This window comes from Corvus hawaiiensis, chromosome 1, assembly GCF_020740725.1.
Source record: "Corvus hawaiiensis isolate bCorHaw1 chromosome 1, bCorHaw1.pri.cur, whole genome shotgun sequence".
In the NCBI taxonomy this organism is placed as follows: Eukaryota; Metazoa; Chordata; class Aves; order Passeriformes; family Corvidae; genus Corvus; species Corvus hawaiiensis.
In genome coordinates this window covers 96,399,406-96,419,632 of record NC_063213.1, presented here as the reverse complement: position 1 = coordinate 96,419,632, position 20,227 = coordinate 96,399,406, and the positions used below count along the sequence as shown (strand labels likewise).

At 59.8% G+C, this 20,227-nt stretch overlaps 1 protein-coding gene across 4 annotated transcripts; it reads left to right on the top strand.

The window, feature by feature from the left end:
• The first annotated feature begins 694 nt into the window (after nt 1-694).
• Nucleotides 695-19,629, top strand: STARD3 (StAR related lipid transfer domain containing 3). Of its 4 annotated transcripts, none has more exons than XM_048317980.1 (15): nt 695-793; nt 5,641-5,896; nt 8,762-8,839; nt 9,044-9,121; nt 9,212-9,265; nt 9,372-9,489; nt 10,496-10,591; nt 11,537-11,592; nt 12,311-12,403; nt 13,573-13,635; nt 14,595-14,690; nt 15,167-15,246; nt 15,600-15,704; nt 16,885-16,978; nt 18,948-19,629. In XM_048317980.1, the coding sequence occupies exons 2-15, from the start codon at nt 5,684-5,686 to the stop codon at nt 19,050-19,052; spliced, it is 1,329 nt and encodes a 442-aa protein (XP_048173937.1). In that variant the 5' UTR covers nt 695-793; nt 5,641-5,683; the 3' UTR covers nt 19,053-19,629. The 4 variants fall into 4 exon arrangements, with proteins under 4 accessions (XP_048173937.1, XP_048173912.1, XP_048173929.1 ...); XM_048317955.1 differs by having other exon boundaries at nt 8,714-8,839; XM_048317972.1 differs by having other exon boundaries at nt 722-789; nt 8,714-8,839.
• Nucleotides 19,630-20,227: the final 598 nt, after the last annotated feature.

Here is a 20,227-nt window from a genome sequence, read left to right as displayed (position 1 = left end):
TGCGGCCATGGGGGGCTGGGGGCTCTGATCCCCTTCGGGGGGGGTTTGAGCCCTGTTGGGGGGGTGACAGAGTGGGGGTGTGTGGCAGGGGATGGAGGGGGTCTGGGGGTCCGGGGGTCTGGGGGTCCGGGGGCCAGAGCAGGAGATGTGGGACAGGGCCATGGGGTGCCCCATGAGCAACCCTCCCCCCCCCCCCCCCATGGGCAATGGTGTGTCCTTCGCCCCACTGATTCCCCCCATGTGGGGAATGGTGTCTCCCAACCCTATGGGCACCCCCACACCGGGGAATAGTGTCTCCCAACCATGGACAACCCCCCCCCCCCCCACCGGAGAATGGTCTCTCCCAGATCCACTGACACCCCACAAGGGTCTCCCTTGCTCACCCCACAGACACCCCCTCTCCACACGGGGAATGGTCTTGCCCTCACCCCACTGATTTCCCCCTTTGGAATGGTCCCTCCCAGCCCTACTGATTCCACCCCCCAAGAGGAATGGTTATTGATCTCTATTGATCCCCCGCATGAGAAATGGTCTCTCCCAGTCATAGTGATTCCCCCTTCCACGCGCAACGGCCGTTCCCAGCCCCACCGACCCCCCCCTCCCGCGGTGAATGGTCTCTCCCAGCCCTGCTTCCCCCTCCCGCGGTGAATGGTCTGTCCCCCGCTCCCCCCGCAGCCGGCGATGGTCGGTGCCGGCGCAGCCTCGCTCTGGAGTTTCCCTTCCGGGGTCAGAGGTGGCGGCGGGGCCGGAAGCGGCGCCCGGCGGGACCCGGACCCGGCACCGGCACCGGGAGGTACCGGCGGGGACACGCGGGCTCCGGGGCACCCCGGGGGCTCACGAGCATCCCCGGGCCCGGCTCTGGGGCGGGCGGTGCCGGGCTGTGCGCGGGCCCCGGTGGCTCAGCCTCGGTGGGGCCTCGGTGCCGCTCCCGCGCCCGGGAGCGCAGCCGCCGGTGAGAGCGGGACGGGACGGGTCTGTCACTGCGGGTTCTGCGCTCAGTGCCGGCTCAGGACCCGGTTATCGGGACTCGGCCCTACGGAGCCTAGTTCCCAACGCCGGGAGGCCTCCGGCAGCCCCGGGGCTCCCGTTCGGGCCCCGTCCCCAGGGCAGCCCCGGCGGGCCCGGGGCACGGGCGGTCCCGTTATACGCTCTGGCCGCGCTTCACCGGCGCTCCCGGAGCCCTTCGGGCGGATCTCGGGTTTCCCGGCAGCGGGACCGCGGCGCGGGGAGCCCCGAGAGCGGCCGAGGGGCGAGAATCGCCCGGGTCCGAGCGGCTTTCACCGGTGTCACCTCCGGGAACCTGCGGGGAACGGGAGTCTGGGACCGGGCGGGTGTCGGGGAGGCTCCTTGGAGGGCAGAGGGGCTCGGGGGTCCCGGCACTGCCCTCCCATCCATCCCGTGGCAAACTCTGAGCTCTGGGATACCCGCGGGGGTCCCTCGGGGCCGGGGGCTGCAGGGTGGGGGCTCCGAGCGAGGGGTGGGTCTGTGCTGTGCTCCCGGGCTCTTCCCGCTGCTCCGGGGCCCTGGAAAAGCCCTTGGGCTTCATCGAGGAAGGGCAACGCCGGGACCACCCCGGGGACCCTTTTGCTGGGGGGAGGGGGCGGCGTGAAGCCCCTCCGTGGCTGTGCCCGAGGGTTCCACATCCCGAGGGTTACACATCCCGAGGGTTCCACATCCCGACCCCCGGAGCGGCCCCGCGGGACCGGGGGGTCGCAGCACGGGGGTCCCGCGGGGGCTCCGAGTGCCGAAACCCCCAAATGCTGGGCTGGGCTGTGCCTCCCGCTGCCTTTGGGACGTAGGAAGGAAAGCCCGAAAATCTCAGCCCAGACCTTCTGGAAATGAGGGGAAATTTGGGCCGCTGCAGGATTCCGCGGCTGGCTCCGGGACAAAGCCGCTTTTCCTGAGGCTCTCTGAGTTTCCCCATCTCTCCCTGCAGTGCCCGGGGGGAACAGGCTCCCGGGGGTTCACTTTGCACTGAACCGAGGCCTCTCCAGTGCTTTGCCGAAGCTGTTGGATCCTTCCTGGCTTTTTTGGGACGGCAGTTCGGTGTCTGGGTTAATAGTGACCTTTTTTTGTTGTTTTAAAGGGAAGCTCAGACTCCTCTCAGTGCCCAGCGGAGCAGTCGGGGTCTCCATCCCTCTGCTTCTCCAGGTGCTCTCTCACCTGGCAAACTCCACCCTCTGGAATATCCCACAGTGATCCCATGTCCGTCACCCCTGGGATGGCTCAGGGGGCTGCAGGGGTTCGGGGGGTCCCACTGTGGGTGTTCCCCACCCTGGGCTGCACATCCCGAGAGAGGGGACAGAAGAGGGGACAGGAGGGATTGTCACATGAGCCCGGGGGAAGCGTGGGAGGAAGGAGAAGTGGTGTCATGGGGTGGGAAAAGCTCCTGACTGGGAGGTGGGTCATTAATGAGCAAACGGTGCTAATGAGGGGCTGGGGTTGGCATGGGAAGGTGACACAGGGAGGGGGTGACACGGGGCTTCGAGGGGCTGTGGTGGGGTTGGGATGTGCCTTGGCACAGCCTCTGGGAATGTTTTGGTGGCCAGTGTCCTACTGGAATGGGCTGACGGGGTTTTGGGGTGGTGGCACTGGGCTCTGGTGGTGCTGGGCTGATGATCTTTTGGGGCGGTGGCGCTGGGCCATGGTGTCACTGAGTTGTGGTGGCACTGGGAGGATGATGGCTCAGGGCTGCTGGTGGCACTGGGCTGGCAATGTTTTGGGGTGGTGGCACTGGGCGGCACTGGGCTGATGATGGCACTGGGCTGTGGTGGCACTGGGCTGATGGGGTTTTGCTGGGTGTTGGTGCTGGATACTGGAGCAGGATTTCACCACCCACCTCTCCTCCGTGTTTGCTTCCTGCTGGGATCTGCGGGATGTGGCGTCACCCTTGTCCCTGCAGCCCCCATCACCTCCTAATCCCCAAACCAGGAGGTTTTCCCAGCAAAAATCCTTCCCCACAGTCCCAAAATCCCCTTCTTTCAAGGCAGAGAAGCCCAGAAAGGTCCCTGGAGCGTCCCTTGGGCTGTGATCTGTCACCCAGGATGTCCCTCCGGGCTGTGATTTGTCACCCAAGGTGTCCCCTGGGCTGTGATTTGTCACTCAGGGCATCCCCCAGGCTGTGATCTGTCATCCAGGATGTCCCCTGGGCTGTGATCTGTCTCTTGGGGTGACCCCCAGGCCATGATCTGTCATCCAGGATGTCCCCTGGGCTGTGATTTGTCACCCGGGGTGGCCCCCCAGCAGCATTTATCCCTCTCTGGAATGGAATCCTGGAATAATTTAGGCTGGAAAAGCCCTTCAAGATCATCAAGCCCAACCCTTAACCCAGCACGGCCGAGTCACCCCTAACCCGTGTCCCCAAGTGCCACATCCACACGTTTTTTAACCATTCCAGGGATGGCAACTCCATCATTCCCTGCCTGACTGTCCTTCCAGTGAATAAATCCCCCCTGATGTCCACCCTGACCCTCCCTGGGCACAGCTTGAGGCTGTTCCCTCTCACCCCATCCCTCATTCCCTGGGAGCAGAGCCCAACACCCCCCCCCACCACCGACCCCCTCCTTCCCGGCCCCTGGGCTGCCGGAGCGGGATGCGGAGGATGCTGGAATGCATAATGGAGCACCGGGGCGCTCAATAATTCATCTGTCACCCAGGAACAGCCACGTTTCTCCACGTTCAGCCCCTGCTCCGAGCTCTCAGCTGCTGGAGGGAGCAGCTCCAGTGGAGGGGGGATGGTGGTGGTTTGTCTGGGATTCAAACATTCCTGCTCTGCCCCACGGTGCAGGTTCTCCCTTGGGAATTGGATGGTTTGGGAGGGCCGTGTGTCCAAAACAGCCTAAACCTCCTTGGGAAGGCTGGGATTAGTGATGGATGAGCTGCACCAGGGTGCTCTGGTGTCGTGTCCTGCCGCGTCCCCGTGTCCTGCCACGTCCCAACACCCCGTTGTTGACCCCGCTCGGCATCCCAGGATCAGGTCCCTGGAGCCTCTCCGGGTGATTTTAAAGCGCTGTGAAAGTTGGGGAGGAGCTGCCTAAGTGCAAAGTGCTGTTGGAGGGGAGGAGGAGGCGGCAGCAGCCCCGGCGTGGGGGGATTTATTATTTATCCCTCACAGATGTCCTTAACTTTTGTCACTTCAAGCCGGGCCCGGCGCGCGGAGCAGCTGATCCGAAGTGACAAGGATTCCAGCTCCTTCCCAAGCGCCTCCAAGAGGGACTAACAGGGACTTGACAGGACTCCAGCTTTGTTCCCTTTCCAGCCCCAGCACTCCCGGGGGTGGGATGCAAAAACCGCTGGCTCAGGGATCCAGAGTGCCCCAAATCGCCCCAAATCGGGCTGTGCTTGGCTCCTGCAGGTGCTCCTGGAGCATGCCTGGCTTCACATTCCTTGGGGATTTCCACTTCCCGCAGATCTGGGCACAACCTCGTGACCTTTTTCCCTGGACTCTGCAGCCTCCTGGGTGTCACGAGTGGGATCTGTGGTGGACAAACCCCACTGGGATCCTGGCGGGCACAGAACTGCCGGGGCAGGAGCTCACGCCCGAAACAGTCCAGGGGGGATTTTTTTGGAGGCAAAGTATCCTTGAGCAGGAGGATTTAGCAGGGAAGGAGTTGGTGGCCATGCCATTGCCATGGGTGACTCGGAGGTGGCGGGGCCGGCGCTGACAGATCCCTGGCCCGACCTGTTTTGGGATCCTCGTTCCGTGTTTGTCTCCCACGTGTGCTCCCGTCACGCTCCCTTCCCACAGGGGCCTCCTTGTGCTGCACTGACGGAGAGGAAAAATCTCCATACAATGGTTGGCACAGCTGCAGGAAAACAGCCCCGGCCTTCCAGCGCCTCACTCGTGCCGGGATCGTGTGCCCGGCACTGCCAGGCGGGGCCGGGACACGGAGCAGCTCCTTCCCTGCAGCCTTTGGGACACGGAGCAGCTCCTTCCCTGCAGCCTCCCTCACACTGGAACACGGAGCAGCTCCTTCCCTGCTGCCTTTGGGACACTGGGACATGGAGCAGCTCCTTCCCTGCAGCCGCCCTGTTGCTCTGCCTGGCCCAGTTGGGCATCAGGCCCTGTCCTGGCTGTACAGGTTGGGGTCTGTGCCCAGTGGGATGATCGGCTCCCGAGGCTTTGCCTTCCCTGCAGAGGTGAGGGTGGGGTGGCTCTGTGATTCCAGGGAGTGCTCCCAAAACATCCTCAGACCCCTTTTCCTGCTTCCACAGCATCTCCATGGGCTTTGGGGCCCTTTTCCTGCTTCCACAGCATCTCCATGGGCTTTGCAGCTCCTTTTCCTGCTGCCATGGCATCTCTGTGGAGTTTGGGGCCCTTTTTCCTGCTCCCACAGCATCTCCATGGGGTTTGGAGCCCCTTTTCCTACTGGTGTTAAAGCTCATCTTGTTCCAACCCCCTGCCATAGGCACCTTCCACTGTCCCAGGTTGCTCCAAGCCCCGTCCAGCCCGGCCTTGGACACTCCCAGGGATGGAGCAGCCACAGCTTCTCTGGGTACCCTCAGTGCCAGGGCCTCCTCACCTTCACAGGGAAGAATTTCTCCCTGGGATCTGCTTTGCTCCTGGGATTATTTGCCATTGGAGGGGGACAGGAGCAGGGGTGTGGCGAGGCCTGAGGGTCCCCTCGTGTGTCCCCGCAGGTGACGCTGCCGTGGCCGATGTCCCCGGAGCCGATCCCGGAGGATGAGCAAGCCCACGGACCTGCAGCACGACCTGGAACGCAGCCTCCCGGCCATCGCCTCCATCAGCTCCTCCTTCTCCCAGAGCCAGGGCTTCTCCCCGTACTTCTTCTCCCCGGAGAAGAGAAAAGCCATCTCGGATGTGAGGAGAACCTTCTGCCTCTTCGTCACCTTCGACCTGCTCTTCATCTCCCTGTTGTGGATCATCGAGCTGAATGTGAGTTGGAGGAAGCAGACCGGGGAATCTTTGCCCTTTTTAAGCTCGGTTCCCTCCGTTAATTGCTCTCTTCCAGCACTCCTGGGACAGATCTTGGTTTGCTGTTCCCAGCGCTGGCCAAGGAGCCGCTGTTCTTTAGTGTAAACTAAAGTCCAGCTCGTTTCCTGCCCCGGGGCTTTGTCGGGGCTGTCCAGGGCTGTTAACACCGTCCCTTTGTTGTGCTGTAACAAGATCCAGGGCCTCTGGAATCACCAACCTGAGCCAAATTTCCCTCCTGTTCCCCTGGCCTGACGAAAAGCTGCTCCCTGGGTTTGCTGCTGTCATGTTCTCAGAGCATCAGAGGAGCAGGGGAGGATCCTCCAGGGGCTTTGATCCCAAAATTCTGCTGCTAATCTCAGCTTTGGGAAGCTGGAGGTGCTGCTTCACCTCCCAAGGGATTGTTGAGGGGGATGTGAGTGGTTTGGTTCTCTCCAAAGCGACTCACAAGCTGCTGCGTTTGCTCTGTGTTGCAATAACAGGGAAAATTCAGTTTATTTACCTCAGTCCCACCAAGTCCAAATCCCTCCCTGGGCTATATTTTGTTTTTATTTTCCCTGAACTGGCCCTGGCCGGTTTCAGGTACTCCGTGTCCTCCCCTGGAACACCCGGAGCAGAGATGAACAGATAGACCCTGGGCTCTGGCCTGGATTTATCAGCACTGGATCCTGTTGCTCCCTTAGCAGCTCTTATCTCTGCCCTTCTTATCTCTGGGTGTCTGCACTTAACAGACTGTCCGGGCCAGCAGCTCCGAGCCCTGCCTGAGCCCCCTGCCCCCCACCCCCCTTAGGAAAAACCATCTCCCAGCCAGCATTCCAGCCATGCCGATGATGTCCTGCCCGCCCAGCTTGGACCCCGGCCCCCTGCCCTTGTCCCAGTCCTCTCTCACAGAGAGGTGCTGCCCACAAAATGCAGAATTCCAGCCCCCAGGAGATAATCCTGGTGCGGTCACCAGGGCGATGCTGAGCATGGGTCGTGCAGGTAGCCATTAATGAGTGACTAAGTGCTGATATTTGGGCCCCGAGCCGAGATGCTGCATATTTAAAGCCATTAGAGCAGCTTATTTGCCTGGTTATGAAGAGCAACGGTTTGAGATCATGACTAATGCCTTTTTTTTTTTTTTTTTTTCTTTTTTTTTTTATCCAACCGCTTTCCTTCGCTGCAAGATAAGCCGAGCAAATTGCCCCTCGTTAAAAGCAAACTGTAATTGTGCAGGCTGGGTGCTCTCAGAGCCAGGGAGATGCCTCAGGTGGTTCAGCTGCCTGGTGCACAGCCTGTGTTTAAGCTGAAAACAGCCCCCAAATCATGACCCAAAGCTTTCCCTGTGTCTCGTCCTTCCTGCATCATCCCATGGAGTTGGGCTGTGGGGATGAGGCTCTCAGTGGCCACTCAGCAAAGCTGGCTCAAGTCCCATGGCCAGAGGTCAGCTGGAGGCACAGCCCAGCTCTGCCCCCCTCTTTTTGCCCCTTTGTTTTATATTAAGCCCCAATCCCAGACCTGGAGGGATCCCTTCCCAATCCCAGTGGCTGCCTGTGCTGCCCTTGGAGTGCCAGGACACCCCTGGCTGCCGGGGACTGACATCCACCAACTTGTTCCTGACAGCCCATCCAACAGAAAACACCCCCAAAATCCATCACCCAAAGCTTTCCCTGTGTCTCCTCTTTCCTGCAGCATCCCATGGAGCCAGGGATGGGGGAAGAGGCTCTCAGTGGCCACTCAGCAAAGCTGGCTCGAGTCCTATGGCCACAGGTCAGCTGGAGGCACAGCCCAGCTTTGCCCCCCTCTTTTTGCCTCCCTCTCCCTGGATTTTAAGCCACAGCTTTGACCCAGAGGGATCCTTTCCCAGTGGCTGCCCTTGGAGTGCCAGGACACCTCGGCTGCCAAGGACTGGCCCGAGATCCACCAGCTTGTTCCTCACAGCCCATCCAACAGCTGCCGGCTCCTCCAGCTCCCGGCCAGCTGGGCCCCATCCAAACCCATAGCCTAAAGGTGAAGCATTTGTTCCAGTTACCTGAGCCCTCCACTTCCTCACAGACAGCCATTCCAGGCTCCCAGGATTTATGGTGTCCAAAGGACTGGGGCTGTCAGACCCTGGATTATCTCGGGATGAGCTTTTTCCACACTCCAGTAAATCCCAGAGGGTGTTTTTGCCTCTCTCAGATTCCCATGGCTGTGCATCCTCCTCTCCTCCCTCTTCCCCTTTGCCAGCCCGTTTGAACCTGCTGGTTCCCTTCTTCCATCAGATTTCCTGGAGCACTGCTGTGAGCCGTGGGAAGCCAGCTGGAGGGAGAAGGGACCCCTCAGTGCTTTGCATGAGGAGGATCCTTAAATCCCCCCAGGTGCTCAGTGACCCCGAGAACCCCTGCAGGAAGATGTTCAGTGCGTTAGTGAAGGCTCCCGAGAAACATTTTTCCTGTGGTTTTCCATTTTTCCCCATGTCTCCTCCCATTCCTCTGAAATCTGGGACCTGGACGAGGTGGGCAGCAGTGGGAGGTGACCATCCAGGGGCTCCAGGCTGTGAGGAACTGGTCACCAAGGATTTGGGTGTTGGAAATCACCACCTCGAGGTGTTTAATGTCCCTCCTGCCCCACCCACGCTCCTCGGTGTGAACCCCAGGGGGAAACATGGTGTGAATCCAGGCAAGAAATGTGCCATGGGATCCTCCCTGGTCCTGTGCTGGCAGAGGAGCCCACGCCAGGCCCGTGGGATCATTTGTATTCCAGGTGCATTCCCTGACCTGGCCATAACCCCGGGCACTGCTTGGCTCCTTCTCCCATTAGTTTCTTATCAGTGCACTCAACAGCTTCCTGCTTCCCTGTCTCCCTCAGACCAAGGAGGGCATCAAGGAGAACCTGAAGGGTGAAATCATCAACTACAAATTCAACACCTCGTTCTTTGATATCTTTGTGAGTATTTCAGCCTCCTGCAGGGCTCTGAAGCTTGGCAGGGCCAGGAGGGTCTGGGGTCTTCCCTTGCCCACCTCAGTGAATCCCTCCTGGTGCAGCCTTGACCCCTCAGTTCCCCGGGAGCTGGCGCCTGTCCCTGCCCTCCCAGCACCTGGCAGAGGGACAAGGGCAGTGACTGGTGTCGCTGGGTGTTTGTTTTTGCAGCTCTTGGCTCTGTTTCGCTTTGTTGTGCTGCTCTTGGGCTACGCCGTCGTCCGCCTGCGCCACTGGTGGGTCATCGCGGTAAGGAGGCACTGGGGGCTTTCCCGTGGGGAGTTTTCCCTCTCCTCCTGGATTTCTCAGGGATCTGAGCTCCATCCATTTATTTTTCAGGTCACTACACTGGTATCCAGTGCCTTCCTGATTGTGAAGGTCATCCTCTCCGAGGTTGGTTTCCCTGGGCTCGTGGGGAGCTGCTTTGTGATTTCTCAATGCTGTTTTATTCCCTGTTTGGATCATTCCCTGTGCTTCCATTCTGCTTCTTTCCACACAGCTTCTGACCAAAGGGGCTTTTGGGTATTTACTTCCCATCGTCTCCTTTGTCATTGCTTGGCTAGAGACCTGGTTCCTGGATTTTAAAGTCCTAACTCAGGAAGCAGAAGAGGAACGATGTGAGTATTTGTGCTCCTCTCTGGTATGAGTTGGACAAAACCAACCAGGCCTGGGTTTGCTGCTGCTCTGGCATTTCTGGAAAAGGCATCTCCAGGCTGGCTGGGATGGGAAGTGCCTGACTCAGTTCTGTTATGGTCAACAAGTCCCTTCAGGGGAAGAAAATACCAGATTATAAAAAGCATCTTTTAATTGAGTGGAGAAAAATGTGCCAGATTTCCCAATGACTGGATCCTGCAGCCAGACGTGCTGGAGACAGAGCTCACCTCTGCATGGGGGAAAGTGTTTGGAAACAGTGAGGCAAATGCCAGGTGGAGTGTTGAACTCCCTGTCCCTGATATCTGTGTTAGGATCTGGCTGGAGCCCTTTCCAGGAGGGCTGCTGGAGTCACAGACACATTATGTGGCACGGGGTGAGTTATGGGGTGTGAAATTCTGCAGCCTGTGGTCTCTGAGGTCACACTGAGCAGGGATTAAGGCTGACCTAAGGCTTCACACATCACCCTGTAACTCCCAGGGTCCTTCTAGGCCTGGCCTGGAATAGCTGTCCATTCCTGTGGCAGCACAAGGAGTTTGTCCCTCTCCCAGGAGTCACTGGCTGGGAAGTGGCACTAAACTAAAAGGGGCATTTGTCAGGCGGGTCTCAGTCAGAAATGCTGTGACTGGAAAGCACCAGAGGATGTTTGGGTCTTGCAAGGAGGCTTTAAGATGAAAAATGATCAAGTGTTTAATGCCTCTATTGGATTAGGCTCAGGTTCCAAATTGCTTCCAGGGGAAGCTCTTATTTAATTAGATGCTTAATCGCCTTTGGATTATTTGACAGGCAGAAGAGCCCATTGATCTCCAGGGCAGATAAAACGTCTCAGACAAAAGATGAGGCAATAGGAGCTGAGGCTGACTGGTGTCAGTGGGAAAAGACAGGGGAAAACGTGGGAAACAACAGGGTGTTCGGGCAAGGCTGGGGTCCCAGAACCTGCCAGGTGTTAAATCCTCGTGCTCCCATTCCCAGGGTTCCTGGCAGCCCAGGCTGCAGCCTCGAGACCACTGCTGTACCCCCGAGCCCTCTCCGAGGGACAGTTCTACTCCCCACCCGAGTCCTTCGCAGGTAAGATCACCTGTGCCATCACCTCGCTTCCCATGCTCGTCCCACCGTGGAATTCCTCACCTCCATCATCTCTTCCATGAGTTCTGCCTTGTTACCCCAGCCCTTGGCACAGCCTCCAAGAACTGACACTGCAAAACAGGGTCCCCTCTCCCCTCTCTGTGCCTGCACCCGGGCAGGGGTGGCACTGCCACGCTCTCCCCATGACACCTTTTTGTCGGAGCCGCCCTCGGCCCTGCGGTCCCAGCAGCAGCTCTGTGGGGAACTGGAGCCTTGTGTGGGCTTGGGATTAAATGCTCTGAGCTGTGTGCTTGGAAAATGCTGCCCTGGGGGCTGAGCGCACGGGGATGGGTGGTCACAGGCGGGTGAGGATGAGGGTGGGACATCACTGCCCTGTGCCAGCACCAGAGAGCTCCTGGCGTGGGAGTGGGGACATCTCAGCTGGATTGTCCTGGTGTAGCTGAGACCCGGGATGAGCTCAGCTCTCCAGAGCAGTTGTCCCAGTGTAGCTGAGACAGGGATGAGCTCAGCCCTCTGGAATAGTTGTCCCAGTGTAGCTGACACCCGGGATTAGCCCGGTTTTCCTGAGCAGTTGTCCTGGTGTAGCTGATAGCCAGGACAAGCCCAGCCCTCTGGAACACTTGCCCTGGTGTAGCTGACACCCAGGATGAGCCCAGTTCTCTGGAATAGTTGTCCCAGTGTAGCTGACACCCGGGATGAGCTCAGCCCTCTGGAACACTGTTCCTGGTATAGCTGACACCCGGGATGAGCTCAGCCCTCCAGAGAGCTGAGCAGGTGTTCAGGGAGACAAGGGCTGGAGTCATCCTTAGTGACAGCCCTCCCCGTTGGATAAGGAACAGGGATCGGGCACTGTCCCCCACGAGAAGGGAGGGAGGTGGTACCAGTGGGGTGTTCATTAACTGTGAGTTAATTGGTGCTTCCCTGTAGGGTCGGACAACGAGTCAGATGAGGAAGGTGTGGGGAGGAAGGCCTTGACAACTCAGGTAAAAACAGGGGCTGGCCCTGCCCTCCGCTCCAGGCTGATCCGGGGCTGTGGGAGTCTCCCCAGTCCTGTGGTCCCAGCAGGTTCTGCTGCCCCTCATTCCAGACCCCTCAGTTCTGGGATCGTGTGGCTGAGTCCCCTCTGTGCCACAGGACCGGTGGCATCGTGGCCACTGCAGGAGGGGGTCATCTGAGCCCCCCCAGCTTTATCCCACTTCCCCATGGCTGTGTGCTCTTCCCTGCAGCATCCCACGGGGAGGTGTTCTGGCTGTGCTGCTGCCTGTCCCTCTCCCTTCCCCCTTCCATCCCTGGTCCTTTGGTCACATTCTGGGATGGCCATCACCTCACCTGTCCCCACGGCTTGAGAGGTAGCCCTTGACCTCCCCAAAACCTGGCTGGGCACAGGCTTTGTGCCCAAGTGATCCTGCTGCTGTTCAGCTCCAGTTCTGGCTCCTCCAGGAAGGAAGCTGCACATCCCAGAGCCCTTTGCCTGCTGGAAACCCTCCTGCTAAGGCGGGAACCGCCAGGAGCAGCTGGTGTGTGGATCCCAGCCAGGGCAGGGAGTGTGACTTGGAGCTCCAAAATGAGGCCTCTGTGACCCAAATTAAGAGATTTCTGATCCCCTTTCTCTCTGCCAGCCTGGGGAGGGGGGGAGCAGCACACACACACTCCTCAAGCTTCCTGCACGCCTGGCTAATGAAATCCTCACTTCTTTCCCAGGAAAAGGAGTATGTCCGACAAGGCAAAGAGGCCATGGAGGTTGTGGACCAAATCCTCGCCCAGGAGGAGAACTGGAAGTTCGAGAAAAACAATGCAAGTGTGGTTTTTCCTCCCCAGCTGGCAGAGGGCATGGATGGCTTAGCAAAAACCGGGACAAACGAGGCTTTGGAAACCTCCTTGCACCATGAAAAATTAACAAGCGTTACAATTACCTGATTGAATTAGGAATCTATTCCAGTTCAGTTAAATGTAAAATCCCCTCTTATTTAATTAGACGTTTAATTGCCTTGCAGTTTGACAGGAAAGGGCCCTTCCCTCCTCCCTCTGTCCAGAGGGTGTGGCCGGCTCACCTTTGGGATGCAGAGCCATGGGAGGGAGCAGGGGAATGCTGATCCCACAGCTCCAGCCGTGCCCTTGCTCCATGGCCCAGTGCCTTTGAGCCTGCTGGGGGCCCAGACTGGCCACAGGAGAGTGTGGGGCACAAACTGCTCTTCCCACCCCCAAAAGCCACTGGTGTCCCCCTTCCCCAGCACCTGGAACCTGCTGGGTGCTGGGGTGTAAATTTTGGATGTGGCTCTGCCCACTCCAAACTTTTCTGGGGTGCCCAGATCTCTTTTCTCTCTCTGAAGAGCACAGCAAAAGAGGAGGGGTTCGCCCCCCAAACCCAACCTTGTTTCACGAGGTTGAAACATGGCTGGGGGGGTGCGAATCCTGCAAACTGCTGTCTCATCTGGTGTTTCAAATTCCCCTGTCAAGTGATCCTTTGTCTGATGCCAAACTAGCTGGGCAGATTGTTTTCTTTTTCCAAAGGGGGATGGATTTAAATAGACTAATCAGAGTTTAACACAGGGCTAACGATGAAAGGTTTTCATCTGCCCATCCCCGGCCCCTCTGGGGAGGCTCTTCTCAGCCGTAGGTAACACCAGCAGCGCTGGCAGCGAACCCCCTTCGCACCCCAGTGCTGCTACAAAGAGAATGTGACCTTGACGTGGGGTTTGCAGCCTGGCACAGGGCGGATTCTTTTTCTGTCTCATCCCTGCTGCCTCTCTGGACATTGTTTTGTTGATGGAAATTTAGGCATGGCCAACTGGAATTGTGTTCGGGGTGGTTTCCGCGCTGGGGTCGCTGCCTGGTGTGGGGGGCAGGGGGTGATTGGCGGCTGGAGGGGGTGACAGGAGCCTCAAGAGTTTTAGCAAACTTCACCCCAAATAGAAACATTCCCTTTTACTGACAGAAATACAACTTTCTCATCTCTTGCACAGGACTTCGGTGATGTTGTTTACACTTTTGAAATCCCTTTCCACGGCAAGACCTTTATTTTAAAGGTAAGAACATCCTTGGGCTGATTCCTTGGTCTCTTTGGCACGGGGGAAAAGCCACGGCTCAGCTTTCAGGACAGGTCAGGCTGCAAAACACGCTCCCCGTGCTTGAGACAGATGAACAGCACTAGGGAATCTCTCCAGGAAAACCCCTTGGCCGGCAGACAAAGTCCCCAGTAAATATCCTGGGCCCCAGACTCCGCTGGTAGAGTTGGGAGCAGGTGACTGCAAGACTCGCTTCCAACCCCAGCATCTCAGACTAATCTGACCAAAGAGGCTAATTGGAACTAATTGCCAGCAAGGCCAGGGCTGAGCGTGCGTCTGCTGCTGCCTGGCACCGGGAAGAGCCGCTCGGAAGTGCCTTGCTCCGTGCCCTCTCCCAAGCTGGAGTGGCTTGGCTGGGAACCACGCTTTAATGAAGCGTCAGTGCTGCCGTGGCTTTTCTTTGTTCCAGTGCATATGTTGCCTCGCTGGCAGGAGCTGCCAGTGGAGCAGCTCTGTGTTCACCAGCAAAAGCTGGATGGTCCCACTTTCCTGCATTAACCGTTTGCCTCCGAAGATCCCCGCTCCCGTGGGGATTGCGGGGGAATGGATGTTGTGTGTGCTGGAGCTTGGAATGGCTTGGAGAAAAAAAAAACCAGTCAAAAATGCAACTTCCCGAAGCGATGGTGCACGGGGAACTGCTGAGGGTGGGAGAGAGGCAGACAGGCAGGCTGAGCTAAGCGACTCCCAGATCCTGAGGTCTGTGTGTCCTCCCTGACCCCACGTGTGCCCTCCAGGCCTGTGGGAGCACTGGGATAGAGGGGTGACAGCCGTAGCTTTGCATGCACGGGAGCCAGGCCGGCCTCACCCCTCCCCTCTGCTGTGATCCCACTTGTCCTTTGTGTTTTGCCCTGTTTTCCTTAAAAATAATCTCCCCCAAAGGGAGCAGAGGGGCTGGCTGACTGCTCTGGCTCTGTCCTCAGGCTTTCCTGCAGTGCTCTCCTGAAATGGTTTACCAGGAGGTGATTCTGCAGCCCGAGAAGATGATCCTGTGGAACAGAACAGTGGCAGCTTGCCAGGTGAGCGTGCTGGACAAAGATGGCTTAATCACAGGAGCTCCTTGGAGCGGAGAGCTGGAGCTTCCCCATCCAACAGAGGCTGCTGGCGGTGCTGGAGCCGAGCTGGATCCCAGTCACCGAGGCGTTAAATCTCCGCCGCTCATCCGTGCGCTCCGCGCGCTCCGCAGCAGCCGGCTGCACGCCTGTGCCCGGCCAAGAGCCCGAGAGGAGGGCAGGGACAGGGGCCAGGGCTGAGCCAAACCTGCCTCTGCCTGGTGGGAGGGTCTGGGCCTCGTGGTGGGGAGCTGGAGGTGACACCTGTGCCCCCCAAAAACTCGGGAGACGAACCTGTGCACATCGCCCTCTGCCCCAAAAGAGCTTCTGGTCTGATCCCGGTGCTGATTTGGGGGAGGGGTTGCATCCTCTTGGCAGGTGCAGGCTTGGAGGCACAATCTGAGCAAATCTCTCTTCTTTTTGTTTATTCCCCCCCTCCCCAGATCTTGCAGAGGGTCGAGGACAACACGATTGTCTCATACGACGTGGCGGCCGGAGCTGCCGGCGGGGTGGTGTCCCCAAGGTCGGTTCATTCCACTCTGCCCCTAAACACCCCCGAAACCACAGGGAGACCCCTCTGAGGAGGCACTGGGGATGCTCTGGGCTGCTGGGAGCTCTGGTGTCACCGTGGCAGGGCTGCTTGGCTCTGCAGGTAACACTCCCAAGGTCGAGCAGCCCCTGAAATTTCCTCCAGACACTCCTGGCAGGATTCTCAGAGCTCCAAACCCCGGTCGGTCGGGCTGCCAGATAACAGCGCTTGGCTGTGCTTTGTCCCTGTGTTGACACAGCCCTGCCACAGCCTTTCCCAGCAGTCCAGAGAGCAGGATCTGCCCCCTCCACATCCCAGGTGTGTTTTTAAGCCCTTTCTCTGCGCAGGGATTTCGTGAACGTGCGTCGGATCGAGAGGAGGAGAGACAGGTATGTTTCCTCAGGGATGTCGACCACACACAGCCTGAAGCCTCCGCTCTCCAAGTACGTCAGGTGAGAGGCAGGTGCTGTTTTTTTAGCTGGGATCACGCACTTCTCCAGAGCTTCGAGGCAAAGAGCCACTTAACTGCAAGCCCTGCTGCCTTCCTGGCAGGATTTGCAGGAAGCTGAGCTATTTGTGGAGCTGAACCTCGCTTCCCTTGTTCGTCTCCTTTTGTTCAAGAAACTCTCAGTGCTGTCAGCGGTGCTGGGGCGTTTCCCAGCTCGGGGGAGTGGAGGTGCTGACCAGTAACAGCCCGAACCCCATCCCAGTCCCACATCCTGTTTATGTAGCAGTTAATTCCCAAACAGGAATTTCTGAGGGGCAGTAAACAGCTGGCTGTGGCTCTGAGCCTCTCACATGCTTTTGCTCCTCGTAAGCCACTCGCTCACTGAGTTTGAGGCATTGAGGGATGGCCCCGTGGGTGAAACGAGGATGGAGCAGCTCCCAAAATGTCAGCAGGGCTTGGGCCTCTCCCATTCCGAAGGGACAGGCTGGTGATGGATCCCGGCGGGGTCGGGCTCATCAGACAAGGACTCCTTGTTCCTGCCAGGGCCCAGCTGTGCTGCTGTGCTCTGACTTCGGTTTTCCTAATAATCTGGTTAAAGTAATTGACACTTTATCTCAGAGCCGTTGGAGCTGCCTCAGTCTATTTAGGAACCGGGGACTTTCAGGGCCTGGAAAAATCCTTGAACAAACGCACACAGCAAAAATAGCATGTTCTGAAGAGGGAAGGGAAAGGGAAATCTGTATTTGGGCTGTGTGTGCACAGCTCCCGTCTCGGAGACGGATCAGATGGTGCCAGGAAGGATCTGGGGGCTGCAGTGACAAGAGCCGAGCCTGTCCTGAGCACACAGAGCTCCCTGGGACCTCTTGTTTGCAGCTGGGGTTGTGCCTGGTGAGAGCTTCCCGTGGGGAACAGCTGGCACGATCCAGAGGCAGAGCTGCTGCTCCACCGGCGGCCCTGGCACCGCTGCTGCCAAGGCACCTGTGGGAAAGCTGCCCTGCCGTGCCGGCTCGTGTACCTGGAGCCAAGGCACATACCTTCCCAGGCTCCCAGCATCTGCTCCTGCCCCACCAGGCTCTGGCCTTCGCTGCCAGGCTCAGCTCCGTGCGGTGCATCCCAGAGCCCCAGAGAATCCCAGCCTGAATTCCAGCCTGGTTCTGCCTGACCCTCTTGGCTTTCCTCCACAGGGGTGAGAACGGACCTGGAGGATTCATCGTCCTGAAATGTCCCAGCAATGCCAAGGTCTGCACCTTCATCTGGATTCTCAACACGGATCTGAAGGTAAAGTCAGTTCCTTTACTGTCCCCAGCACAGCTCTCCCCTCTCCCCTGGGATCCAGCATCCCAAGGCCCTGCTCCGGGATCCCAGCAGCCAGGAGCGGCCCCTTAGCGAGCACTGCCCTGAAGGGACTCAGGTTTGGCAGGTGGGAGTTAAACTACCCAAAAATCCCCCTCCTTTCATGGTGGGAGTTTGGGAAGCTCTTCCTTACCTGGAAGCTCTTCCTTACTTAAGATCTCACTTAGGGGTTTCACCTCTGAGCGCGGGACTGGGGGAGAGGACATTTTTATCCTCTTTGATCACCGAAACCAGTTTGAGGCACGGGAAGTTCTGTGCCTGACCGCTCCCGGGAACACTCCAGAGGGGCAATTCCCTGCTCCCGAACCCCCTGGCACAACCACAAGCACCCCATACCCACCCCCGGGGGAGTGAGCTGCCCTGGGTCTGGAGCTATTTGCAGAGCTTCGTGTCCTTGCCGGTGTCCCGGACAAAAGGCAGCGCACGGAGGGACCGGGATGGGGCGGATGCGGGAGCAGGAGCGGAGTTGGCCCCGTTCCTTCCTCCGCGGAAGGTTGACGTGGTAACGGCGCTGCCGCAGCAGCACAAAGGCTCCATTCATCCCTCGGCTGTGCTGCAGTGCTGCGGCCCCCTCCCCTCTCCTCCCCTCCCCTCCCACGGCCCCCTCCCCTCCCCCAGAGCCCAGCGGCTCCTGCCTGTCTTGCCAAACGCTTCGGGAAAGGTTTGGGAAGCGCCGAGAGCAGAGCGTGCCCTTCCCACCCCGTTGTGCCAGGGGTGTGTTTTCCTTTCGTGGATCTGGCGCCCATCACGGGCAGGTTTTGGGGGGATACCAAACCCCCCGTGGTGGGGCTCGGAAAGAAAAGAGGTTCCTTGTGCTTCCCGGGCCGAGCGCTCCCGGCGCCGCCTCCGCCGTGGAAGGAATGCCGAGCTATTAATAACCCCCAAGTGCTCCCAGCGCCTTCCCGAGGGGCTGTGCCAGTGCCCAGACCCCTCCGCAGCTCCTCGCTCTACCCTTCGGCCCTGCACGAGTATTTATAGCCCGTGGCTCATCCCTTCCTGCTCCTTGGGGGAGGGAGGATTCCGCACGTGTTCGTGTTTGGGTCCGGAGCTGCTGTCGGGAAGCGGCCGAAATGGCCCCTGGAGCAGTGGCCTCGAGCTTTTCCTGCCCCTGTGTCCGAGGGAAAACCTGCTCCAGGAAAAGATCTGTGCTGCACCACCCCAATCCCAGGGGAGGGGAGTGTCCTGAGCCTGCCTGACCCCCGGGATAGTTGGCCAGTCATCCCTCCGTGCCCCTGGAGCGGCTCCCGGCCCTGCCGCAGCTCCCTGCCCCCAGAGACAAGGATTATTATTTTTTCATGGATCTCCCACCGTGGAGCCGAGGCCGAGGCGGTGGGGGGTGAGTCGTGCAGGGCTTTTTTAGAGAAATCCAACCACGTTGCAGTTCCTCCCCCGGATCAAAGCTCCCTGAGAGCCGCAGCTCCGCGCAGCGGTGCTCCTGCATCCCTGGATGCCTCTGGGGTGGGGTGGGGTGGGATGGGATGGGATGGGATGGGATGGGATGGGATGGGATGGGATGGGATGGGATGGGGGACAGCCCCCAGCCTCAGCCCTTGCTTACGGCCCCGTGTCCCTGGATCCCCCCAGGGCGTGATGGGGGCAGCTCCCAGCCCCAAATCCTCATGTCCCTGGAACACCCTGGAGTGGGATGGGACCAACCCCCAGCCCTTATTCATGGCTCCGTGTCCCTGGAACCCTCCAGAATGGGATGGGGGCAGGCCCCAGCCCCAAAACCTCACTGATGTCCCTGGAACCCTCTAGAGTGAGACGGGGGCAGCCCCCAGCCCTGGCTCCTGGCCCTGTATCCCTTTCTCTGGAACCCTCTGGGGTGGGATGGGGGCAACTCCCAGCTCCAAATCGTCCCTCCTGGCCCCGTGTCCCTGTCCTGTGTCCGCAGGGTCGCCTGCCCCGGTACCTGATCCACCAGAGCCTGGCTGCCACCATGTTCGAGTTCGCCTTCCACCTGCGCCAGCGCATGGCCGAGCTCTGCTCCAAGCCCTGAGGACGCTCCGCTGCCCTCTCTGCTCGGCGGGGGATGGGGACAGAACCCTGCACCCCCCAAGGAGGGGTCCCCCCACTGCCAGCCCTGGGCTGAGGCCAGGGGGAGCTCAGCCCCTCCTCCCACCACGGCTGCCCTCGACTGGGGCCCTGGACCTGACTGTTCTGTGCCAAACCCCTGCCCTGCCCTCCCCGGGGGCTGGGCTGATGCCCCCTCCCCACACACGGCTTGGGGGCTCAGCTGGCACCCCCAGATTCCTGTCCCCGCACCCCAATTCCGTGAGGAAGCGGGGACAGATGTGGTGGCCATGTCGGGGTGAGGACTCAGCTGAGCCCCGGGCCGGGCTCTGCCCCTCCACCAGCAGGTGAAGGCACAATTCGTGCCCCCCCACACCCACCGTGCCCCCCGGGGCTGTGCCCCCCACCCCGGCTACAGCGCTGGGGACCCCCCAAACCTCCCCTTGCCGCTGGCTGAGACCCCCCCCCCCTTCCCAAAGCTGCAGCTCCCGGTGGAGCCAGTGCGGGATTTGCCTTAAGCAGAGACTTTGATCCCTTTTGGGGGTGCGGGGGGGGGCGTTGGGGGTGGGGGCTGCGGGGGCGACTGCAGTTTCTCTACCTGTGAGCGCCGTGTGCTGCTCTAAAAACAGCAGCAGCAGCGGCAGCGCGGGGCCGCCCGCACGTGGGGGCTGCGCTGCAGGAGGGGAGGGGGGCACCCACAGACCCCCCCCTGGCTCTCTGCACCCCCTCCAGGGCCTGGGGGTCCGGCCCTCACCCCCGGTCAATGTGTGGGGGCTGAATTAAAGCCTTGCACTGTTTGCAGCTCCGTGTCACCCGCATGCCCTCTGTCACCCAGGGAATCGAAGGGGTGTTCGTGCAGGTGGGGTTGGGGTCAGCCCCCCCACCGCCCCCAGCGCCAAAGGGTGGGGTCTGCAGGCTCCTTGGGCCACTGGCCATGGGTGGCACTGGCCGTGGATGGCACTGGCTCCCACCCCGGGATGGCACTGGCAGCTCCATCGACCTGCAGCGTTCCTGTCTCCCCTGGCCGCCCCCAGTGCCCCCCAACCCTGGGTTCATCCCCTGGGGTGGGACCTCCACGCCTGGGAGGGTGTCTGGGGGGGGCTGGAGCCCCACATCTTCTCTGGCACCAGCCACATCCACGTGAGCCTGGGGTCACTGGCA